Source organism: Oncorhynchus gorbuscha, linkage group LG26, assembly GCF_021184085.1.
Source record: "Oncorhynchus gorbuscha isolate QuinsamMale2020 ecotype Even-year linkage group LG26, OgorEven_v1.0, whole genome shotgun sequence".
Taxonomy (NCBI): Eukaryota; Metazoa; Chordata; class Actinopteri; order Salmoniformes; family Salmonidae; genus Oncorhynchus; species Oncorhynchus gorbuscha.
The window spans coordinates 14,353,475-14,379,626 of record NC_060198.1 but is presented as its reverse complement, the minus strand read 5'-3'; the positions used below and the strand labels follow the sequence as shown (position 1 = coordinate 14,379,626).

The 26,152-nt window shown below is 42.6% G+C and overlaps 3 protein-coding genes across 4 annotated transcripts in view; 2 read left to right on the top strand and 1 right to left on the bottom strand.

The window, feature by feature from the left end:
* LOC124015963 (cytoplasmic phosphatidylinositol transfer protein 1-like) overlaps nt 1-8,546 on the bottom strand; it is an 81,792-nt gene extending 73,246 nt beyond the window's left edge. Inside the window, exon 1 of one of the 2 annotated variants that reach the window (XM_046331462.1) lies at nt 7,749-8,546. In XM_046331462.1, the coding sequence (XP_046187418.1) occupies nt 7,749-7,796 (48 nt within the window). In that variant the 5' untranslated portion in view covers nt 7,797-8,546. The remainder of the gene's footprint in view (nt 1-7,748) is intronic. The other variant, XM_046331463.1, reaches the window with a different exon arrangement.
* A 9,130-nt stretch (nt 8,547-17,676) lies between these two features.
* LOC124015656 (26S proteasome non-ATPase regulatory subunit 12-like) lies at nt 17,677-24,125 on the top strand. Its single transcript, XM_046331037.1, has 11 exons — nt 17,677-17,900; nt 18,557-18,616; nt 18,752-18,880; nt 19,219-19,326; nt 19,507-19,611; nt 20,371-20,520; nt 20,915-21,049; nt 21,297-21,409; nt 21,864-22,038; nt 22,297-22,374; nt 23,503-24,125. Exons 1-11 carry the CDS (start codon nt 17,775-17,777, stop codon nt 23,710-23,712), a joined length of 1,389 nt encoding a protein of 462 aa, XP_046186993.1. The 5' UTR covers nt 17,677-17,774; the 3' UTR covers nt 23,713-24,125.
* Nucleotides 24,126-24,817: 692 nt separating this feature from the next.
* LOC124016470 (probable helicase with zinc finger domain) overlaps nt 24,818-26,152 on the top strand; it is a 56,764-nt gene continuing 55,429 nt past the window's right edge. The window contains 1 exon segment of the mRNA XM_046332045.1: nt 24,818-24,917. The gene's annotated coding sequence lies outside the window, so the exon portion shown is untranslated.

Here is a 26,152-nt window from a genome sequence, read left to right as displayed (position 1 = left end):
AGGCCGGGCGCAGTGCGCGCTAACCAAGGTAGCCAGGTGCACAGTGTTTCCTCTGACACATTGGTGCAGCTGGCTTCTGGGTTGGAGGCGTGCTGTGTTAAGAAGCAGTGCAGCTTGGTTGGGTTGTGTTTCGGAGGACGCATGGCTCTCGACTTCATCTCTCCCGAGCCCGTACGGGAGTTGAGACAATTTCAGGGGATGAGACAAGATAGTAATTACTAACAATTGGATACCACGAAATTGGGGAGAAAAGGGGGTAAAAATGTATTTAACAAAAATAAATAATAATATTTAATAAATTCATAAAGAACATTTTTATCAGTACAAACACTATAATCTGCTACGTCTATGAACTTAGAAAATATCTTAAAGATATGTGGGTTTCTGCTTCTGCTCACACTGCCCTACCCTGTGCTCTGACCTCTTTCTCCCCTCTCTCTCCAGATGAAATCTCGCGTCTTGTGACGGCCGGCCGCCCAACAACCTGCCCGCTTGACCCTATCCCCTCCTCTATTCTCCAGACCATTTCTGGAGACCTTCTCCCTTACCTCACCTCGCTCATCAACTCATCCCTGACCGCTGGCTACGTCCCTTCCGTCTTCAAGAGAGCGAGAGTTGCACCCCTTCTGAAAAAACCTACACTCGATCCCTCCGATGTCAACAACTACAGACCAGTATCCCTTCTTTCTTTTCTCTCCAAAACTCTTGAACGTGCCGTCCTTGGCCAGCTCTCCCGCTATCTCTCTGAATTACCTTCTTGATCCAAATCAGTCAGGTTTCAAGACTAGTCATTCAACTGAGACTGCTCTCCTCTGTATCACGGAGGCGCTCCGCACTGCTAAAGCTAACTCTCTCTCCTCTGCTCTCATCCTTCTAGATCTATCGGCTGCCTTCGATACTGTGAACCATCAGATCCTCCTCTCCACCCTCTCCGAGTTGGGCATCTCCGGCGCGGCCCACGCTTGGATTGCGTCCTACCTGACAGGTCGCTCCTACCAGGTGGCGTGGCGAGAATCTGTCTCCTCACCACGCGCTCTCACCACTGGTGTCCCCCAGGGCTCTGTTCTAGGCCCTCTCCTATTCTCGCTATACACCAAGTCACTTGGCTCTGTCATAACCTCACATGGTCTCTCCTATCATTGCTATGCAGACGACACACAATTAATCTTCTCCTTTCCCCCTTCTGATGACCAGGTGGAGAATCGCATCTCTGCATGTCTGGCAGACATATCAGTGTGGATGACGGATCACCACCTCAAGCTGAACCTCGGCAAGACGGAGCTGCTCTTCCTCCCGGGGAAGGACTGCCCGTTCCATGATCTCACCATCACGGTTGACAACTCCATTGTGTCCTCCTCCCAGAGCGCTAAGAACCTTGGCGTGATCCTGGACAACACCCTGTCGTTCTCAACTAACATCAAGGCGGTGGCCCGTTCCTGTAGGTTCATGCTCTACAACATCCGCACAGTACGACCCTGCCTCACACAGGAAGCGGCGCAGGTCCTAATCCAGGCACTTGTCATCTCCCGTCTGGATTACTGCAACTCGCTGTTGGCTGGGCTCCCTGCCTGTGCCATTAAACCCCTACAACTCATCGAGAACGCCGCAGCCCGTCTGGTGTTCAACCTTCCCAAGTTCTCTCACGTCACCCCGCTCCTCCGCTCTCTCCACTGGCTTCCAGTTGAAGCTCGCATCCACTACAAGACCATGGTGCTTGCCTACGGAGCTCTGAGGGGAACGGCACCTCAGTACCTCCAGGCTCTGATCAGGCCCTACACCCAAACAAGGGCACTGCGTTCATCCACCTCTGGCCTGCTCGCCTCCCTACCACTGAGGAAGTACAGCTCCCGCTCAGCCCAGTCAAAACTGTTCGCTGCTCTGGCCCCCCAATGGTGGAACAAACTCCCTCACGACGCCAGGACAGCGGAGTCAATCACCACCTTCCGGAGACACCTGAAACCCCACCTCTTTAAGGAATACCTAGGATAGGATAAGTAATCCCTCTCACCCCCCCTTTAAGATTTAGATGCACTATTGTAAAGTGACTGTTCCACTGGATGTCATAAGGTGAATGCACCAATTTGTAAGTCGCTCTGGATAAGAGCGTCTGCTAAATGACTTAAATGTAAAAATGTAAATGTAATGTAACAGAATGACAGGACACTAGGCAATATTTCTTAAAAACTTACAGAAAGCAAACAATTTCTGCAAAATTAAATATAAAATGTTGATAGTTAATAGATAGATTAGTCAGCCTTCAACATTGAATTTTGATGTATTTCTAGATGGAACAAAAATACATACACAACATGAGCTGAAATTTTTAAAAATCCCAGAAATGTTCCGTATGCACAAATAGCTCAGATTTTCTCCACAAATTTGTTCACAAATCCCTGTTAGTGAGCATTTCTCCTTTGCCAAGATAATCAATCCACCTTACAGGTCTGGCATATCAAGAAGCTGATTAAACAGCATGATCATTACACCGGTGCACCTTGTGCTGGGGACAATAAAAAGCTACTCTAAAATCTTCAGTTGTCACAACACAATTCCAGAAGTGTCTCAAGTTATTGGGGAGCATGCAATTGGCATGCTGACTGCAGTAACAGAGAATTTAATGTTCATTTCTCTACCATAAGCCACCTCCAGCGTCATTTTAGAGAATTTGGCAGTACATCCAACCCGCCTCACAACTGCAGACCAATCAGAACCACTGATTGTCTGGGCCTGGTTCCCCAGTGGGTGGACCTATGCCCTCCAAGGCCCACCCATGGCTGCACACCTGCCCAGTCATGTGTAATCCATAGATTAAGGCTGAATGTATGCATTTCAATTGACTGATTTCCTTCTATGAACTGCAACTCAGTAAAAATCTTTTAAAATGGTTGCTTTCGTATTTTTTGTTCAGTAAAATACCTTAAAAACCATATACTAGAATAAGTCTTAAAGAGCCCTTTTCCACCTGTGTGAGCAGAAATCAAAGCCTTTGCTTATTTCAAATTTTCAGGAACGAAAATGGTTGAAAAATGTAGACTTCTAGCTTTCATTTGACACCAAATATGATATGCTCCTATAAACGTGTTGGTGCTCATCGATCCTTTTACATAAAAATGACCATCCTCTGAGACGCTTGATACACTCTCCCAAAAAGCAGCGAGAAAGACAGACAACCCATTTTGAGGAGAGGTAATTTGGTTCTTACACTTCTGAACACGCTTGACAACACCTTGTGATGCTCGCAATATCAATATTCTCATCTCACCCGGCCAGTGAACACCCACGGGATTAGTCTTTTTCTAGTTTGTGCCGTAAACCGACAACAGCCACGAAAGAGACCGACTTCCATTTCAATACGATGCCTCTCTATATCGGCCCGTATCTCTCTCTGCCTCTCTGGAGCTGCAACATCGCAGCAAGATGTGAAATTAACTCCAGGCGTTATGGAAACAGGGTTGGGGGATCTAACAACTGCAAGCCATCGAGTTAAAGATCCTTTAAAGGAAGTTTAACACAGGCTTTACAGAAATTTGATGTGGAGGGAGACTCATCATGTTGAGGCAACTTGAGGCCACGTAACTACTTTCCTGACATTAAACCCCCCCCCCCAATGGGCCTAATTGGACAAAGTAGTCCCTTGAGGTAACTGTAAGCCTACAATACACCCCTTTTTAATTTGTAATGTTCAGTAACATTACACCAATGGAACACATGACACCTGTTTCACATTACCGCAACTGTTGGTGGCTAGTTACCAGCACAGGGCTGATTGACAATGCCCAGGGGACTCGTATTCTACACCAGGCTGGAACAAAACAGCAATCAGGCAAAAGCAGCAGCTTTCCGAGAGGGAGGCTAAATCCCAATTCAAACGGCAGATAAAGGAGTGGCTGATTAAATCAACGTATACGGCAGATGGGGCACGGAGAGCAGCGTTTGACACACAGTATGGGAGCTATCTGAAATCCCCCTGCTAATTTCAGGGGACGTTAGTTCAAATTAAACCAGGGTCATGTTCATTAGGGAATAGCGTAGCGGGAATGTATTGGTTCCGTTGGCTCTGATGGTTGGACCAGTGTGCTAGCAACCGAAGTTTAGGTTTGATTCCCACATGGGTCACATATTTACTGAATGTGTGAACTGTAAATCCCGTTCATAAATGACTGTGAATGATGATTCATCAGAAGACAAGCTAACACACGTGGAGGATGTTTGATCACACAGCCCTACCCACAACACTGACGGAGTGAGTGATTGTGTGTGCGAGCGCGCCACTAAAGCGGAAAGGAAGATGACCTCTCAAAAGGTACACTCGAGAATTTCTCAACGTTACCATGAATTTCGCTAATTGACTTTTTGATAGGCACAGATGCTTTCTCCGCCTCTGTTCTGGGAACATCACCGTTCATCAACTAACTTAACATACACGAAAACATACGAGCTTCTATCGTCCACTTCTATAGAGTACATTCCCTGTGATGGCTAGCAGCCATCCATATTCAAATTCAACACATATACTAACACTACCTGAAATAACCTTCTCTGCCAGAGAGTGAGATGGCTCAGTGATTAAGGGGGTAGAAATAGACAGTTGTTACACATTTGGGCTTTACCCACTGAAAGTCTTATTCTGTATGAGTTTATGTCCCAAAACCAGAAAAGGGAATTTGATTCTATTTTTCTTCGCAATGAACACCATCCACAACCGTAGGACTATCAGCTTTTACGTCAGACCAGTGTTATAATCCCTCCAGTTATAGCCGAAGCTGGAAAGCGGAGACATTTCTAGCACGGCAAAACGCATTTCATTTGGATTTTGTTTCTCCAAAAGGGATAGAGAAAACCCGCATCGCAGTTATTTTAAAACCTTCACAAAGGGAAAGTGAACAGGCTGCTATGAGGTCGCACGGTGTGTTCGAACGGTTCACTGTGGATGCATAGAAAACACGTTTCTGGTGTAGGCGGTAGTTGGCCCTAGACACTGCTCTGAGGTCAGTTCATCTTATTTCCTGATGACTCAAGTTACCATTACTGGGTTGGAGAAGCCTTGGCGACACCTTATTGTCAATTTTCCATAATGCGTAAGGTCATACACGCATTAGTATCACATATCTGCAACATTAGTAAGTATTGAGTAATGGTGGGAAATGAAGCGTGTTGCCCTAGGTAAGAAAGATGAATCATCACCCTTTTCAATCTGTAGGACCTAGATGGGAGGAGTGATATCTTGAGAGAGAGTTCATTAGTCTGTCTGTGTCCTCTGAAATGAATCACTGTTCCATCCTCTGACGGAAATACACAGGCGTGGTGGCTGATAAATTACTATGGGAAATGGCAAAGCATGACGTTAACAGCCTAGAATATGAGCCCAGATCAATTTAGCATTTCCTCCCTAATGGTTAAGGTTAGGATTTGGGGTGGGGTAAGCTGATCCAAGATCTGTGCCTAAGGATGACAGGGTCTGATTGGTGTGGGTGGAACAAGGTGACTTCGTCAGGTGAAGATGTACAGCGGGGGGATAAGATAGGAGTTAGGGTTCACAGAACTTTTGTTATGCGTTATCCAACCATTTCCAACCCACAGTAGGAACACATGAACGTACATGCTTTCGTGAATAGAAAAATGCTGTAAAAACAAGTTTGTAAAATTCCACAGTAATAATTTGCCGCATTTCCAGAGTTACCATATGCACTACGCTGAGGTAACATGTCACTAGAGGCCGGAGCCAGGCCAATCACTTCCCAGAAAGAGACAATGCAAAGAGAGGGGTGACCTCGCATGTCCCCATTACCACACACACTTCATTAAGCCAGTGGCCCTGGGGTTTTCAGACAAAACAGACTTGGCCAGAGAAGATATCTGGCCTGAGGACACTTCCTCCCCCGGTCAGGAAGCAGCCATTCATGTTATCAGAGAGATGGACGACTCCCAACTCAATGCGTAGTCATGATAAGCGCAATTTGTTTGAATGAGAAGGAAAGAAAGCAATCTTCCCGATGACAAGTGAATGTGAGAACTGAATGAAACACGCGTTGTTGACAACGTTAAGTGCCCTTCCAATGAATCTTTCACATGTGTTAACTCTGTGATAAGAAACCTTCAAGAGACAAAGATAGCTCCCTTTATATTTCCTCTGCCCTTACATACCATACTTCACCAGAGGCTCAACATTTAATTGAGCCACACACAAAGTTCAGAAGCAATTGTAAAAAAAAACGTGCGACTTCCGGCCTATTAGGAATAGGTACTCCTTCATACCATGAGTGTCTTCAGTGATGCTATTTTGCATGTTAGTCAGTAAGCTATTAGTGTCTGATGTGAGAAATAGATCATTTGAAGAGACAACACACAAAGGCATCTTTTTAAATCCCTTCGAAGACTCACAATGAAAAAAACGATTCTGTCACTTGTCTTCACTTTGACCAAACTCTCGGTCAAAATGACTGACAGGGTGCGGAGTTGAACCCACGCTGGAAGACAAAAAGTGTTGCTTAATGCCAAACAGAGAAACTGTGCCCTCAGTCAATGAACCGGTGCCTGTGTTACGAAACTACTGATACCAAATAAAGCGTTTTGGCTGACACTCGTTATTAAATGTTGAGGGAGTTTATGGAAAGTACATGTTTTTATGTCCCGTGTTCCATTAGGTTGAAATTCTGAGAAGACCAGAGCAGTGTTCTAAGAAAACCGAGCAACACTCGTGCATTTCTAATGGACAATGTCGCAAGGGCGAAGGCAGGAGGAATGCAGTAATGCAATCAACATGAGTGACAACACCATAAGGTGTTATTACCATCATTTACATTGAAGACGTCACGGGCATGACGGCTATGTTGGACTAGAACTATATTATCTAGGCAACGGTGTGAGATGGAGGACAAACTGACACATTGACTGATCAGAGAAGAATGAATCCCCCTTTTCACAGTGAACTACAAGCATGCACAGATGACTGGCTGAGAATTAAGTGTAACTAAGCAGATTCTTCGGGGAGGTGCTGGTCATTCCTATGAATAAAGATGAGCGTTGTGGACCCAACTGTGCTCAAGCAGGAGCAGAATTATGCTAGAGCAACCTAAAACAGCATTAGGCCTACTAAATAGTCCACATATTATAGCAACATATTATTAAGAATGTTCATAACAGTGGCCTATACGATTATGGTTATGGTGCAATATTACTGTGTCATCATTATTGATTAATTGATTTGAATTCACCATACACTAATAGGCTATAGGCTAAACGGTAGTTACAACAGCCCCATCCTGTGGTATAGTCTCAAAGCCATTGATAAGTAACAGTAGCCCAGTGACCTCTAGACTCAAATACTATTTATTATAAAGCTCGAGTCAATTGCCTCTAGCTTGCTGAAAACATAAGTGGGTGTTTATATGTTCATCGCAGATTATAAGTGTTGAATCTACTTCCGGTCTATCGTTTTTCTTACATTTAGTCTAATAAGCAGATCTGGTGTGTGTGTGTGTTCATCCCACACGGCACCTATGACACATGAACATGGCATTTACTTTCAAATAGACTGACAATTGAGGTTATGGGTGGGATAGGTTAGGCTGGCTTACTGCAAGACAAAACATATATCATCTAAAATGTTACTTCCACCCCGCCCTTCCCATCTGTTCCTCTTCTCGCACGAGAAAGTTAGCTGAAAGTCAACTTGAATATTGTTTGACACGTTTAAAATCAAACAATGGAAATGCTACAATTTTACAACAAAAAATGTATACACTTACCTCCTCGACAGTCAGCGGCATGCATATCCTGTACTCCTTGAGCAACATCTTATTTGATATAGCTCTTCTTGTTCTACAATGTAGCCCGTCTAACAAGTTATGACCGCCAAAGCTTTAGCTAATAAAAACGCAGAGTTTGGCTATGCATGTGGATCGCCTTGAAAACAGATGACCACTGTGAGTTGTCTTGTCTCATCGGAACGAATGGAATTTTCACTGGGGAATTTCTCACAAGCAGCGTTCAAAAACGAGCCTTTTTAAAAATTACGGACAGGACGTGGGTAAAGGAAAGCAGTTAAAAAACGTACCTAACTAGGATATGCCCTCTGCGAAATACATGAGAATCGATTGAAAATCGGCCAAACAGATGTTGCTTTCAAAACGTGGGCGGTAACAAAACGGCCAAGTTGCTTTAACTGCAGTTTTCTCAAACCAAAAAGAAATAGATGCGAGGTTAATATAAAACAAATATATTTAAAAAAGCGAGGGTCAGGTCTGTCCTTGCAGAGGCTAATTCGCTAAAATGTACTCTTCCTCACGCTTCTGAGTTCCTGCACATACGAGTCTTCTTTTACAAAGGCTTAGCTTTATGTTGCGGTGTTCTCTCTATGGATGTGAAGAAAAAAAACGGGACGAGCTCTTCCTTTGGCTGTCGTTTCTCACTCCGTGCGACGACGAGCTATTTTGCCGCTGCCACGGAAACATGCGGGCAGGAAACAAGATGCGTGAAAGTAAGCGCATCAGAGTTCATGCTCCGGTTCATTGTCACTGGTTCTATTCAAATGTGAACAATCCTCTTCCCTATAAAGTGTTTGAAACCACGTTAAAAGATTGTGCTACACGAGTCGACTACGCAGCCTGCTGAGTAGCCTGTGTTATTTGACCTTGGCCTAAATAACGGTTTTTGATGACTCTGTGTCCATCATCCATCCAATCGAATGTTATTTGTCACATACACACGGTTAGCAGATGTTAATGCGAGTGTAGCGAAATGCTTGTGCTTCTGGTTCCCGACAGTGCAGTAATATCTAACAAGTAATCTAACAGTAACCCAACAACTACCTAATACGCACAAATCTAAAAGGGGTGAATGTGAATTGTACATGTAAATTTTTTTTTTTTAAATGCATGAGTGATGGCGGAGCGGCATAGGCAAGGCGCAATAGATGGTATAAAATACAGTACATTATATGGGAAATGTAAGATATGTAAACATGATCAAAGTGACATTATTTAAATTGACATTGTTTAAAGTGACTAGTGACTGCTTGTTCATAGGTCTATGCCCCGACTTGGTCATAGCAGGCCTGATGATGGAGATGTAGGCCTAGAACAACATACAGATCTAATGCATTTCTTAAAAACCAAGGTCTAATTGGAATTAAATAAATAATAATAACCGACACAAATCGTTTACTTAGCCTAAAGGCTATTCTCTTTTTTGTCTATCAAGTTCTCTCTGGTATGCAATCTGGTTTCCGCTCAGGTTATGGATGAGTCACTGCAACCTTAAAGGTCCTCAATGATGTCACCAATGCCCTTGATTCTAAGCAATGTTGTGCTGCTATTTGTATTTATTGACTCTGTCAAAGCTTTTGATACGGTAAACCATTCCATTCTTGATGTCCGGCTAAGGAGTATTGGTGTCTCTGAGGGGTCTTTAGCATGGTTTGCTAACTACCTCTCTCAAAGAGTGCAGTGTATGTCTCAGCCACTTCCTGTCACCTGTCACTGACAGGCAGTAGGCCCCAAGCTCTCTCATCCATTTATATGCAGATGATACAGTCTTATACTCACCTGGCCCCTCCCCGGATTTTGTGTTAAATGCACTACAACAAAGCTTTCTTGGTATCCAACAAACTTTCTCTGCCCTTAACCTTGTTCTGAACACCTCCAAAACAAAGGTCATGTGGTTTAGTAAGAAATCAAATCAAATCATCAAATCAAATCAAATTTTATTTGTCACATACACATGGTTAGCAGATGTTAATGCGAGTGTAGCGAAATGCTTGTGTTTCTAGTTCCGACAATGCAGTGATAACCAACAAGTAATCTATCTAACAATTCCAAAACTACTGTCTTATATACAGTGTAAGGGGATAAAGAATATGTACATAAGGATATATGAATGAGTGATGGTACAGAGCAGCATACAGTAAATGGTATCGAGTACAGTATATACATATGAGATGAGTATGTAGACAAAGTAAACAAAGTGGCATAGTTAAAGTGGCTAGTGATACATGTATTACATAAGGATGCAGTTGATGATGTAGAGTACAGTATATACGTATGCATATGAGATGAATAATGTAGGGTAAGTAACATTATATAAGGTAGCATTGTTTAAAGTGGCTAGTGATATATTTACATCATTTCCCATCAATTCCCATTATTAAAGTGGCTGGAGTTGGGTCAGTGTCAATGACAGTGTGTTGGCAGCAGCCACTCAATGTTAGTGGTGGCTGTTTAACAGTCTGATGGCCTTGAGATAGAAGCTGTTTTTCAGTCTCTCGGTCCCAGCTTTGATGCACCTGTACTGACCTCGCCTTCTGGATGATAGCGGGGTGAACAGGCAGTGGCTCGGGTGGTTGATGTCCTTGATGATCTTTATGGCCTTCCTGTAACATCGGGTGGTGTAGGTGTCCTGGAGGGCAGGTAGTTTGCCCCCGGTGATGCGTTGTGCAGACCTCACTACCCTCTGGAGAGCCTTACGGTTGAGGGCGGAGCAGTTGCCGTACCAGGCGGTGATACAGCCCGCCAGGATGCTCTCGATTGTGCATCTGTAGAAGTTTGTGAGTGCTTTTGGTGACAAGCCGAATTTCTTCAGCCTCCTGAGGTTGAAGAGGCGCTGCTGCGCCCTCTTCACGACGCTGTCAGTGTGAGTGGACCAATTCAGTTTGTCTGTGATGTGTATGCCGAGGAACTTAAAACTTGCTACCCTCTCCACTACTGTTCCATCGATGTGGATAGGGGGGTGTTCCCTCTGCTGTTTCCTGAAGTCCACAATCATCTCCTTAGTTTTGTTCACGTTGAGTGTGAGGTTATTTTCCTGACACCACACTCCGAAGAAGAAGAATGCCCCTCTCCCCACCGGTGTGTTTACTACCTCTGAGGGTTTAGAGCTTGAGGTAGTCACCTCATACAAGTACTTGAGAGTATGGCTAGGCGGTACACTGTTCTTCTCTCAGCACATGTCAAAGCTGCAGGCTAAAGTTACATCCAGACTTGGTTTCCTCTATCGTAATCATTCCATTTCTCACCCCAGCTGCCAAACTAACCCTGATTCAGATGACCATCCTACCCATGCTAGATTATGGAGACCTAATTTATAGATCGGCAGGTAAGGATGCTCTCGAGTGACTAGATGCTCTTTACCATTCGGACATCAGATTTGCCCCCAATGCTCCTTATAGGACACATCACTGCACTCTATACTCTTCTGTAAAATCTGAGATATCTACTGCAGCCCTCATCCTCCACATAAAACACCCGTTCTGCCAGTCACATTCTGTTAAAGATCCCCAAAGCACACACATCCAGTCGCAGCTAGCGACTGGAACAAGCTGCGACAAAAACACTCAAACTGAACAGTTTTATCTCAAACTCTTCATTCAAAGACTCAAGCAGGGACACTCGTACTGACAGTTGTGGCTGCTTTGCGCGTTGTATTGGTGTCTCTACCTTTTGCCCTTTGTGCTGTTGTCTGTGCCCAATAATGTTTATACCATGTTTTGTGCTGCTACCATGTTGTGCTGCTGCCATGTTGTGTTGCTACCATGTTGTTGTCATGTTGTCATGTGTCGCTGCCTTACTATGTTGTTGTCTTAGGTCTCTCTTTATGTAGTGTTGTCTCTCTTGTCGTGATGAGTTTTTTGTCCCATATTTTTATTTTATTGATTTTTTAATCCCAGCATCCTTCCCCACAGGAGGCCTTTTGCCTTTTGGTAGGCTGTCATTGTAAATAAGAATGGCTTCTTTTAACTGACTTGCCTCATTAAAAAAAGGTTAAATAAAAAACAATTGTGGGAAAACTGATCAAGCAATAAAAAGTGGAATAAATGAACCAGTTACATGTTTCAGGAAACATTACTTGCTTATATGGTTTAATCTTTTAGGATTTTATTCAAAGTTCCAATGTCTATAGGACTTTGTTCCAATTTGATTCAATGGAAAATAACAATGGATGTGTCCCAAATGGCACCCCAAATCCCTACTTACTGCACAATTTTGACAAGAGCCCTATGGGCCCGGCAACGCCCAGGGGACTCGTATTCTACACCAGGCTGGAACAAAACAGCAACCAGGCAAAAGCAGCAGCTTGCCGAGAGGGAGGCGAAATCCCAATTCAAACGGCAGATAAAGGAGTGGCTGATTAAATCAACGTATACGGCAGATGGGGCACAGAGAGCAGCGTTTGACACACCGTATGGGAGCTATCTGAAATCCCCCTGCTAATTTCAGGGGACGTTAGTTCAAATTAAACCAGGGTCATGTTCATTAGGGAATACCGTAGCGGGAATGTATTGGTTCCGTTGGCTCTGATGGTTGGACCAGTGTGCTAGCAACCGAAGTTTAGGTTTGATTCCCACATGGGTCACATATTTACTGAATGTGTGAACTGTAAATCCCGTTCATAAATTACTGTGAATGATGATTCATCAGAAGACAAGCTAACACACGTGGAGGATGTTTGATCACACAGCCCTACCCACAACACTGACGGAGTGAGTGATTGTGTGTGCGAGCGCGCCACTAAAGCGGAAAGGAAGATGACTTCTCAAAAGGGGCACTCGAGAATTTCTCAACGTTACCATGAGTTTCGCTAATTGACTTTTTGATAGGCACAGATGCTCTCTCCGCCTCTGTTCTGGGAACATCACCGTTCATCAACTAACTTAACATACACGAAAACATACGAGCTTCTATCATCCACTTCTATAGAGTACATTCCCTGTGATGGCTAGCAGCCATCCATATTCAAATTCAACACATATACTAACACTACCTGAAATAACCTTCTCTGCCAGAGAGTGAGATGGCTCAGTGATTAAGGGGTAGAAATAGACAGTTGTTACACATTTGGGCTTTACCCACTTAAACTCTTATTCTGTGTGAGTTTATGTCCCAAAACCAGAAAAGAGAATTGGATTCTATTTTTCTTTGCAATGAACACCATCCACAACCGTAGGACTATCAACTTTACGTCAGACCAACGTTATAATCCCTCCAGTTATAGCCGAAGATGGAAAGCGGAGAAAATTCAAGCACGGCAAAACGCATTTAATATGAATTTTAGCTCGTCTTTTAAATTCGCAGCAGCTGGCGACTGGAACGAGCTGCAACAAACACTCAAACTGAACAGTTTTATCTCAATCTCTTCATTCAAAGACTCAAGCATGGACACTTACTGACAGTTGTGGCTGCTTTTTCTCTACCTTCTTGCCCTTTGTGCTGTTGTCTGTGCCCAATAATGTTTGTACCATGTTTTGTGCTGCTACCATGTTGTACTGCTGCTATGTTGAGTTGCTACCATGTTGTACTGCTGCTATGTTGAGTTGCTACCATGTTGTTGTTGTGTTGCTGCCATGCTATGTTGTCTTAGGTCTCTCTTTATGTAGTGTTGTCTCTCTTGTCGTGATGAGTTTTTTGTCCTATATTTTTATTTAATTTATTTTTATTTTTAATCCCAGCATCCTTCCCCACAGGAGGCCTTTTGGTACGCTGTCATTGTAAATAAGAATTGGTTCTTAACTGACTTGCCTCATTAAATAAAGGTTAAATAAAAAAATTGTGGGCAAACTGATCAAGCAATAAGAAGTGGGATAAATGAACCAGTTACATATTTTAGGATTTTGTTCCAATGTCTATTGGACTTTGTGCCAATTTGATTCAATGGAAAATAACAATGAATGTGTCCCAAATGGCACCCCATTCCCTACATACTGCACAACTTTTGACAAGAGCCCTATGTCTCCTCACCACGCGCTCTCACCACTGGTGTCCCCCAGGGCTCTGTTCTAGGCCCTCTCCTATTCTCGCTGTACACCAAGTCACTTGGCTCTGTCATAACCTCACATGGTCTCTCCTATCATTGCTATGCAGACGACACACAATTAATCTTCTCGTTTCCCCCTTCTGATGACCAGGTGGCGAATCGCATCTCTGCATTTCTGGCAGACATATCAGTGTGGATGACGGATCACCACCTCAAGCTGAACCTCGGCAAGACGGAGCTGCTCTTCCTCCCGGGGAAGGACTGCCCGTTCCATGATCTCGCCATCACGGTTGACAACTCCACTGTGTCCTCCTCCCAGAGCGCTAAGAACCTTGGCGTGATCCTGGACAACACCCTGTCGTTCTCAACCAACATCAAGGCGGTGGCCCGTTCCTGTAGGTTCATGCTCTACAACATCCGCAGAGTACGACCCTGCCTCACACAGGAAGCGGCGCAGGTCCTAATCCAGGCACTTGTCATCTCCCGTCTGGATTACTGCAACTCGCTGTTGGCTGGGCTCCCTGCCTGTGCCATTAAACCCCTACAACTCATCGAGAACGCCGCAGCCAGTCTGGTGTTCAACCTTCCCAAGTTCTCTCACGTCACCCCGCTCCTCCGCTCTCTCCACTGGCTTCCAGTTGAAGCTCGCATCCGCTACAAGACCATGGTGCTTGCCTACCGAGCTGTGAGGGGAACGGCACCTCAGTACCTCCAGGCTCTGATCAGGCCCTACACCCAAACAAGGGCACTGCGTTCATCCACCTCTGGCCTGCTCGCCTCCCTACCACTGAGGAAGTACAGTTCCCGCTCAGCCCAGTCAAAACTGTTCACTGCTCTGGCTCCCCAATGGTGGAACAAACTCCCTCACGACGCCAGGACAGCGGAGTCAATCACCACCTTCCGGAGACACCTGAAACCCCACCTCTTTAAAGATTTAGATGCACTATTGTAAAGTGGCTGTTCCACTGGATGTCATAAGGTGAATGCACCAATTTGTAAGACACTCTGGATAAGAGCGTCTGCTAAATGACTTAAATGTAATGTAAATGTAGTGCGCTATACAGGGGACAGGATGCCATTTGGGACACAAATATAGCTTTTCATGTGATCTAGTTTGTAGTTTGACCAACATTACAATAATGATGTAACTCCAACATTTGAATAACATCTGTTTTTGATTAGAAAGGGTGTTAGGCTCTATGTTAGATATATGACCTTCTCAACGCACACAATGGCCCTGTATGGCTTCCTAAAGCTCTAGCTCAGAACAGCACATCCTCAAATTAAGTCATGTTACGCAATACCTGTGGCCCACTTTTCAGAAGTAGACAATGGGCATGGGTCGGACTCAAGCTCTCAGCCGTGTGTTCGATAAGAGTGCTGGATGTGGTTTCATCTTCCGTCTGTCAACGGATCTCAATGGATCTCAGATCGTTTCAACGCAGGGTAACAAAAAGTGGATTCAGGATGATAAAATTAAAATGCCCTCATTATGATTTGCATGGTCACACTCACAATTGATTTCTCGTTCTCCATATCACTTTAAAATGCTATGCTTATAAAAGTGATTCAATGAGTTCTCAGGCTTTCTCTTCTCAGGCGTTTATTGTAGACACAACTCCATCATAAAGATGACATGGTTGATATTTGCCCTACATTACTTGAATGAGTGATCCTGCAAATATTTGGATGCCTCTTCAGCCCTGTTTTATTTGGCCAATATTTTCATTATTTCATATTTGGTCTCCTCTCTGAGCTGATACAGGCCATGTTTAATTTTCAAGCTGTTAAGGTTAAGGTTTAGTCTGTGTTGGGAAAATATGATCCTAGGCCAGTGCTTAGGTGCAGCTTCCCCCCGGAGCAGGAAAATCACTGACCTACATGAGTTGTATTTATTTCTGAGGGAAATCTTTCAAAGCAATGAACTGTGTGAATGAAACCAAATCATGAACAGTAATGTCCTAGTGACATCTGCTGGTTAACTTGAGTCAATACATGGAGATGAGGCCTACACCTTTCAGCCGAGGTGTAAAACAGCAACGTATTGCTAAATTCTTTGTTCACCATTCAAGTCCAAGGTTCTAATCCATACACTTGTCATCTCCCGTCTGGACTACTGCAACTCTCTGTTGGCTGGACTCCCCACTTTTGCTATCAAACCCCTGCAATTTATCCAGAACACCGTAGCTCGCCTGGTGTTCAACCTTCTCAAGTTCTCCCATGTCACCCCGCTCCTCCGCACACTCCACTGGCTTCCAGTAGAAGCCTGCATCCACTTCAAGTCCCTTTTACTTGCCTATGGAGCACCAAGAGGAACTGCCCCTTCCTACTTTCAGGCTATTCTCAAACCCTTCACCTCAACTCCAGCACTCCATTCTGCCACCTCTGGTCTCTTCGCCCTCCTAGCACCCCAATGGTGGACCGAGCAATTCACATAATAAGTTGCGTGGACTCACTCGGTGTGCAATAATAGGGTTTAACATTATTTGTGAATGACTAGCTCATCTCTGTACCTCACATATACAATTGTCTGTAAGGTCCCTCAGTCGATCAGTGAATTTTAAACACAGATTCAACCACAAAGACCAGGGAGGTTTTCCAATGCCTCGCAAAGAAGGGTACCTATTGGTAGACGGGTACATATAAAAAAATAAACATTGAATAAGCCTTTGAGCATGGTGAAGTTATTAATTAGACTTTGGATGATGTATCAATACACCCAGTCACTACAAAGATACAGATGTCCTCCCTAACTCAGTTGCCGGAGAAGAAGGAAACCGCTCAGGGATTTCACCATGAGCCAATGGCGACTTTAAAACACTTACAGTGTTTAATGGCTGTAATAGGATATCACTGAGGATGGATCAATAATATTGTAGTTACTATACAATACTAACCTAAATGACCGAGTGGAAAAAAGGAAGCTTGTACATGTTTTCACTTTGTGATTAAGGGGTATTGGGTAAAAATAAAATAATATATTTCATCCATTTTTCAATTCAGGCTGTAACACGACAGAATGTGGAATAAGTCAAGGGGTATAACTACTTTCTCAAGGCACTATAAGTGGTGTTCACATTTCAAGCTCAGGAAAGAAACTTAATAAATATATGAATTTAGTGTGAATTATTCACAACATTGTGTCAATAGACTTTTCAGAATCATACTTTGCTATGATAGGCTTCCCGAGGCAGGTTTCTCTATACAGTTGGTTTAATAATAGTAAAACTAATAATAACAATTCATGAAATTTGTAAAGCGCTTTTCATTATACAGAATAATATCAAAGTGCATATGAGTTTTTCCCTGGGCAGTCAGGGAAATGTTCTCATACCACCGTGGGTGTAAGCCATTTGCAAATAAAACACATTCCTCACTATCTCTCCCTCAATGTTTTTTTTAAAACAGGACTGTTTGTGTCTGAAATAGCACCAAGAGAAATATTACCAAGAGTGCACAACTGTCTTGAAACTTTGATGGTGGAGTCAATGAGATGAGATTTGGAAGGAAGGCCTCGAGACTACATCATCATCATCGTCAATTAGATCATGTGTAACATATTTGGGTTTACATTCGCTTTACTTAAAATGCCTCATTCAAAGAGAAAGGGTCTTTTTGTTATTGGCCCACTATTTTCATGCTTAAAAAATATACCAGAATAACCTAGAAAATAATTCTGGAAATTATAACGTTTCACCCTGAGCACAGTTTCCCCCCATCAAGAACCTATTAATGGAAAATAAATATCAAACAATATCAGTGAGGACAGCTGGAAATATAAAGTTGAGAGAGAGGGACGCTGTGTGAATAAGTAAGAATTGACTGTCAAAACGCCTGACACAAATAACAATTATTTTTTTATGGTCCTTCTCTGGGTCCTTCTGGCAGCCTAGGTGGCCTTTGCAGTTCCTTGTTATTGGTCGGTTTTCCTTCACTTCCTGTAGTTTTGACACAACAGCAGCGTGCTAGCAGCAGTTAGCATTTATCAGAAATTTCACTTATAAATTCGCCGTGGTATTCAGCTTACGATGTCGGAAAACATGTCTGCAGAGGTGGAGCGATCAGAAAGATCAGATGGCAAGCTTGTGAAGATGGAGATTGACTATAGTTCAACTGTAGATACACGTATACCGGAGTGTGCTGAAATGGCAAAAGTAAGTTGAGTATGAATGAGGCCAGCGCTGGCTGAGTCATGGTGCATCACGAATGTTAGCAGAATGGCTAGCTAGCTAACTTGTTAGCAAATAAAGTGCTGTTTGTAATAATAGGCAACATTGCAACAAAGTATCACAAATATTGAGTCGATTTACTTGTAAGGTAAGTTATACATCTCGATTAGTTAGCTGGGTAACGTTAGCTACGGTAATTGTTTTCGTCAGGTAACTTCTCTAGCTAACGTTACCTACAGACTCTACTAGTACAGTATATGTTATGTTATGCTTACTATCCGGTTTGGTCGTTTCAGTTGGATTGTATACTAATTTATCAACCAACTACTAACGTAGGTACCACAGTTATTGTTTTTCGAAGACCCCGCTACTTTTTGTTAGAAATATACAAACGTAATAGCTTGCTGGTGAAGTTTTTCAGTTTTAATCATGTGTCAAAGCTGACAGAAATGTGTTAAACATCTTTGGCTTTCCCGAATCAGACTCTGATCAGCAGTGACTTTATGAATGATTCAGTTTTCATGAGTATTTTTGGTCATCCATCTCATAATTTGATCATGTGTGGTCATTTTAAATTGATCTTTATAAGAATTGTCTGTCATTTGTCCTGACTGTAAGCTTGATCTGCTCTGCTTTTCTAGGAAGGTCGGCTGCAGGAGGCCGTTGAAAGCCTCTTGTCGCTGGAGAAGCAAACGAGGACCGTGAGTGTGAATTCATTCATTTCTAATTAAACATCATACTCCATTGAGATTAAACAATATAAATGATCATACTCTTCTGACTAATCAAATAGTTATCTTTGAGTAACGTTGTTCTCTTTTTATCCATCTGCACAGGCTTCTGACATGGTGTCAACCTCCAGAATCCTGGTGGCCGTTGTGCAGATGTGCTATGAAGCGAAGGACATGGACGCCCTAAATGAAAACATCATGCTGCTCTCTAAAAGGAGGAGTCAGCTCAAAGGGGTGAGACTTGGGGCTCCTTCTTTGAAGGGATACTAAGAGAAGGTAAAACATCTGAGGCAGGGGTGTATTAATTAGTGCAAGCAGTTGCCAAAATGTTTTGCAACAGAAAACGCAACAAACAAATGTAATGTAGGTCCCTCCTCGTTTTTGTTCTGTTTGCCAACATTTGGTTTATCGTGAATACACCTCAGGTATGCACCAGTAGGTTACGGTGCTTTGCCATCAAAACAATGTTTTCTTCGTGTCCTTTTATGTGTTCCAAGACAAAGTAAAGTGTTGCCTGATGTTAGCTCTTTCGATATATGACCTTCTCTTTTGCTTTGTTTCTCTATTCTCAGGCTGTTGCTAAGATGGTGCAAGAATGTTACAAGTATGTAGATACCGTGACCGACCTGACTGTTAAGCTGAGACTCATTGACACACTACGCACAGTGACCGCTGGCAAGGTGCGTGGTGTCATGAACTTTCTCTGATTATCCTTACTTGGATCGTCCTAAAATGACATGAAGATGATACCACCAATCATGCATATTCAGGTGGCATAAAACAATTATTTAACTTTTGTGGGTCCAAGTCATGTCTCCATGCAATTCAAATGCGCTAACGGCTTTGTTTCCCTCACTCAGATCTATGTGGAGATTGAGCGAGCCAGGCTGACCAAAACATTGGCAAACATCAAGGAGCAGCATGGTGAGGTCAAAGAGGCTGCAGCCATCCTCCAAGAGCTGCAGGTAAGGGGTTTTCACTGGCATTCCTTGGCAGTTTTCACAATTTCTTATAGACTGGAGGTAAGAGGTTTCAACCATCCATGTTGCATGAAGCTATTTGCTTACTGGACTGAATCTTCAGACACAAGTGCAGAACTCAATCTGGCGGCCAAATCCCCTTGACGTCAAAAAAAAAGGAAATGTAAAAAAATATATATATATTCAACTTCATATTCATCATCTCCAGCACCACCCCAACATCAACATGTGTGAAAATGGCGAGTTTCTTTGTTTGGTAGTACAAAAGATGGAAGAAAAGTGTTTCCAATGACATCATTAGTGTGCATCGTGTGATTTTTAACCAATTATGAGTAGGCATTGTCATTGGAAACACTTTTCTTCTATCTTTTTTTACTACAAAACATAGAAACTCGCCATTTTCACATATGTTGGGGTGGTGCTGGAGATGTTGAAAACTGCAAAATTTCATTTTTCATCATGTCAGTGAAAGTTGGCTGAGACACCATAAATAATCTAAATTAAAACTTGTGAAGTGTTGTGCCCTCCAGGACCACTACAACAGTTGTTCACAAACCATTCTTCTCCTGGTCCAGGCTGTGATGTTGCACAGCTGGGCCGTGTTCAGTAGGCACGAAATGGGAGTGGTATTAACTGAACTTCGCCGAATGAGAAACGTTTTGCTATGACGTGCCCTAATGAACATGACCCAGGGCTAGAGAATAACATTCTGCCTCTGACAGCCTGCACTCTTTCACTCTACAGGTGGAGACATACGGCTCCATGGAGAAGAAAGAGAAGGTGGAGTTCATCCTGGAGCAAATGAGGCTGTGCATCGCCGTCAAGGACTACATCCGCACCCAGATCATTAGCAAGAAGATCAATACCAAGTTCTTTACAGAGGACGGCACTGAGGTGAGAGAAAAAAGTTTATCAGGCTGGGTGTTATGATATGGCCTCCCTCCCAAATGGCACCCTGTTTTCTAGAGTGCACTGCTTTTGACCAGGGCCCATAGGGTCTGGGTATGCTATGTAGGGAATAGTGTGCCATTTATGGTTTTGTCTATTGGGGTGGAGGAGGAACTACCTAAACATTCAATGTTCCAATCAAAACGTTCACTTTCGTTTCCTGTTTTGGAACAGTTTGACAGAAAACAATATTTATTTCCTGCAAAATATATTTTTCTTTTCGGCTGTTTGGAAATAAATGACTGTTTTTGGCGGTCTAATCTGCTCCTGATGAAGAAACATAGCAGTTAAAAACCAAGCTGCAATATTTTTAACCATTTATGTCATTATTTTTCCTTAGGAGTCTAAGCTGAAGTATTACAATCTGATGATCCAAGTAGACCAGCACGAGGGATCCTACTTGTCCATCTGCAAACACTACCGAGCCATCTACGATACCCCCTGCATTCTGGAGGATAGCTCCAAATGGCAACAGGTAAACACTGGTCTCAGAATAATGTGGGGGTTTCTTTAGGCTTCAGCTGTACATTTGTTGTTTCTGAAATAAAATATTACCCTTACAAGCAGGACTTAGTTGGAGAGGGTGTTAGTGAGTGTACTGCATACTGACTGGCCAAAATGTGGCTAACATTGGGTCTGGCTTCACAGGGGACTAAGACGTTACAGATTGCACCTTTTTAAAATGCATAACGATACAACGCTAATGTTCTTTCCTGTTCCAGGCTCTGAAAAGTGTTGTTCTGTACGTGATACTGGCTCCCTACGACAACGAGCAGTCCGACCTGGTGCACAGAATCAACGAAGACAAGAAATTGGAAGAAATACCCAAATACAAGTAAGACATTTAAATCGCATTATATTCCGGTGATTTAATTTCTCCCCTCAAATACCAAGAATGTAAACAATCGTTAAGGAATGAACCATTAAAATCTTCAATGGTATAACACATTATTTCTCATCAGCAATGTCCAAATATTCCTCATCGGAAGAATGTAACCTCGAGATGATTCATTCGTAATAATCTTAGCATTCAATACTGTTTCACAATTTTCCTCATCATCCAACTCTGTAACACAGTAATTAACTATATATTCTCGAAGGTACCATATAACCTAGCCAATTCCCAGTGGTGAAACCTAGCTAAGCTACCAACTGCACATGCTTGATCTTTGTGGTACGGTGAAACCTAGGCTAAACTCTGGTGCCTCAACTACATATCATTGTGGGGTGGTGCTTTTGCCGTGCTGTGGTTCGTCTCATCGTGGTTTCCCTCTTACCTCTCCCTCCAGGGACCTCCTGAAGCAGTTCACCACCATGGAGCTGATGCGTTGGGCCTCCCTGGTGGAGGATTATGGGAAGGAGCTGAGGGAGGGCTCCCCCGACAGCCCGGCCACCGACGTTTTCAACTGCTCAGAGGAGGGCGAAAAGAGGTGGAAGGACCTCAAGAATAGAGTGGTGGAGCACGTAAGTAATTTATGGAACTGCTTTCATGGCATATCTATGGATAGAATATCACAATGACCTTAGTGGGATAGTTTGTTTTAGCAAAGGTTCTGTGGTGGGATCACAATGCTGTCTCGTTGGAACATGGTTGCTGAAAAATGATCTTGGAACGTCCCTTTTCCCATCTAGAATACTTTCACGTAATTGGTATTTTTGATTCCAGCCATGTCATGTTGCACCGTTGCTTATTTGAGTTTATTTCTTAATCTCTCCTTTTAGAATATAAGAATTATGGCCAAATATTACACGAGGATCACAATGAAGAGGATGGCTGGCCTCCTGGACCTCTCCATAGACGTATGCACCACCAATCTACTCTTTTACATCTGTTGCATTTTTGACAGGGGATGGAATTCTTACTGGTCCTCAACCCTAATGAATGCAGACTTAAAGGATAGTTTTCCCTCCAAAATTAGGTTGAAACATAGGTGCAGCTCCGTATGGTGCGTCTCTGTTCACGCCAGGGGATCTGAACAGGAGTTGACGACTTCGGGGGAAACTTCACATGATTGTTTCCTTTCTGTTTTCGCGTGTTGCACTTGCATTCAATCGCATCTATGAATCACGTGATAATGCGCAGTGTTGACGTCAAGTTTTGTTAGTCGTATGTACGGGACACACCGTCCAACGAAATGCTTAGGCAATAACCAAGGATACGGATGGTTCCTAATGTTGTGAGATTACCTCTGGTGTTTACAGAACAACAGGTGCTGTGAGATTACCTCTGGTGTTTACAGAACAACAGGTGCTGTGAGATTACCTCTGGTGTTTACAGAACAACAGGTGCTGTGAGATTAGGAAGTCAGAACCGGCTGAGACAGCAATTGTAACAGTAGAGCAAAGGAATGTACGAAAGCGTATATTCTTATTTAAAATATAAGTAGTTCTGTCCCTGTGCTGTACTTGTCTACTAATGTTATGTATTATGTCATGTTTTCTCTTTTGTCTGGACCCCAGGAAGAGTAGCTGTTGCTTTAGCAAAATACTAAATACTAGAGATTTTCATGCCTTAAAGGTCAAATCAAAGGTAGACTTAGAGATATGACGTAATGTACAAAGTAAACAGCATAGCGGGTCAATTTCCGCAATAACTAAGCATTTTAAGTGCACGGCTAAACTTATCTGCCGTTTTGGTCCCATTGTAATGGTGTGAAGAGAACCCATGCGCAGCAGATAATGTGTGAGAGCGAGGTCTTCCATCTCGCTCATTGCAATATATGTGGCGCTCCTCATGGCAACTTAATTTTCGCTGAGTGGTCGACAGTTGAGCTCAATCCATATTCTCAACTTGATATTGGAGTGTGAAAAACATTTTTTTGTTGAGTTATCTATAGAAGTACTATAGTACCCTAAATGAAATGTGTGATTTTGTTATTGGTGGTCTTTTGAAGACACAGATTCTAACATCTCTAATATCTCTTGCAGGAGTCTGAGGAGTTCCTCTCCAACCTGGTGGTGAACAAGACCATCTACGCCAAGGTGGACAGGCTAGCCGGCATCATCAACTTCCAGAGGCCGAAGGACCCCAACGACCTGCTCAACGACTGGTCCCACAAACTGAACTCCCTCATGTCCCTGGTCAACAAAACCACACATCTCATCGCCAAAGAGGAGATGATACACAACCTGCAGTGATGAGGACTGAGTGCATTGTTTTCTTTCTTTTTTTTCTTCTTTACTTTATTGAGTTTTTCTGAATTTACGTTGATGAATGAACTGTTATTCCAATGTCAACTGCCCACATTTTTGGAATAACAAATACCACATACCACACGCAAAGTTGAAGCATTTACAATAAACAAGTCTTACCATATGTTACGATCTCTCGACCCACTGATGTAATACGAATTACACTGTTTAGAGTGGTCTCCCAATTTTATCTACCACAATTTGAGCATGTACTTTGTTCTAGAACCCAGACCACAGAGGGGCATACAACTGTAAATGTTTTCTCTCCTGTCCCAACTCTCTTTTTCATGTAACTGTTTTAAGGGATTTAGTGTTAAAGCATTTGCGTGCAACTTGCTGTATTAAAACATTTGCTGTGAGTTCTTGACGTCTTTTTTAAACATTTTAAAATATCTACTTCGCAATGGAAACACTTCTCACATGGCATAATGGATATTATTTTGTTGAGTATTGTAACAGAAACAGTGATTATTATGGAGTTTTATTTAACTGTTGTCAGATCAAGTTAAGAATACTTGTTTAAAAGCTGTGAAAGGCAAACCTGACAGATGTAGCTTTTTGTTGGTTTGAAAGGTTCTGGATCCTCTAGCTATCTAGTGATGACTAAATGTTACAGGTGGCACTAAATCAAGACTTATTTATTATATTGACCATTTCGACCTTACTGTGTAGTTATATCCATATGAAAATAGAACTATAGCAGTTATATAAAAGCAAAGACAATGGGATATTATGTAGAAATAAAATTCAAATGTAGTTATGTACGATTACACATGATCTTTCTATTGTTTTAATTAGCCAAATCATCTATACATCAACATCTCTGAAAATTGTCCAGATAGTAGCTGAAATGAGATGGACAAAATACAACACACAATGTTTTATTGATGTAATACTGTTATATAATTTACAGTGCTCAGCTAGGTGAACCTGGAAACTGGTTTATGCAATTATCTAGGGAAATGTATGAAAACTGGTATAATGACTTGCTTTAAAGACTGGTATATGACTTGGTTAGAAGTTCACAATGGTCAAACCCCAACCTACACCAAAAAGACCCAAATCCCCTCAACCTTCAGATGAGCTTTTTCCCACTGTCCTTTGCGATGGGCTGACAAGTGGATCCAAGATGGCGTAGAAAGTAAAGCTAGGTAAGTGTAGACTTCCTATTTTCAGTCCTTTCAGTTGTCTTTTTCAGTGGCAAGGACACCGACTTGACTCCAATCTGTAACACATTCTGAGAGTAATGAAGGTATACAATTCATGCCGCGACCACAATGTAATGTCATGTCACTTCTATACGTCTAAAAACCGAGCCAAAATTACAGGCCCGTGCAATATCGCTAACGATAGCTCGGAAACGTTAGTTATGTATCCATTCTGCATACGTTTCGGTCAGCATGCTAGCCAGATGGCTAACGTTAGCAAGCTAGTTTGGTGACAAAACCAAAGCGAAGGGCCCTATTTTGGCTGACGTGCAAACTGCTGTCGACAGCACCATTTTCTCACTATGTACTCATGATAAATTTAACGACAATTATTATAGAACTGTTTTTTTCCTCGTAATATTGTTGTAAATTATGTGCCAATGGTATTGGCTACTATCGCTCAGTGAGTCTACAGTCTCATCACAAAATTATTGATAGCCCACCTAGCTAGCAAAATGATTTGCTAATCTAATTTCTTTGTTTTTAAAGTTAGAAGCAATACATTTCCATGGTTCAAATTCCTCCTATATTTAATCACGTTGCACACCAATATGTCACAATAGATAGCTGAATGCCTTGATACAAGCTAATGTGAGCTAACTAGCTAGATCACGCCACACGACTATTGCACTGTGGTCCTACCAAACATGCGAGCGAACTCGAAGCCAGCTACAGTTAGCGGGTGCTTGTACCGTGTTGTTTTAGCTAATACCGACGACGAACGAAGTTAATCGTTAACGTTAGTGGCTCGCCAACAGACATGGTACATCTATTATTAACTGACCCGGAATCTCAAAATAGAATGTTAAAAAAATATTTGTATTAGTCTATAGGAGTGCCTTTTTTGGAGCGATCATGCCGAATAGGGCATTGTGTTTTGATCAAACTTGCCATTTGGTAAACACTAGCTAAACCATAGCGATGTAGTAACTAGCTAGCTAACAGCCTAAAAATGTCGCCCCTTGATTCATCTTTGTTTATTTGAAATGATGCGTTTCATTTGACTGTGAAATATAATTAATGACTCCTCTGGCCATTACTTGCAAGCCACATGGTTATCATTTTGCTCTTGCAAACTGCCATAGCATGCTCATGTCATGTCTTTGGTTGTCTCAATTTCTTGTCTATTGACCAATCCATAATAGTACAAAAGTTCAAGCTAATAGACATAAAGATGC

Bases quoted from the DNA above. Each gene is read 5' to 3' on its own strand.
- LOC124015656 (XM_046331037.1), top strand. From the start codon at position 17,775: ATGTCGGAAAACATGTCTGCAGAGGTGGAGCGATCAGAAAGATCAGAT. The intron at 17,901-18,556 runs GTAAGTTGAGTA...CTGCTTTTCTAG, and splicing joins AGTGTGCTGAAATGGCAAAA to GAAGGTCGGCTGCAGGAGGC. The intron at 21,410-21,863 runs GTAAGACATTTA...CTCTCCCTCCAG, and splicing joins GAAGAAATACCCAAATACAA to GGACCTCCTGAAGCAGTTCA.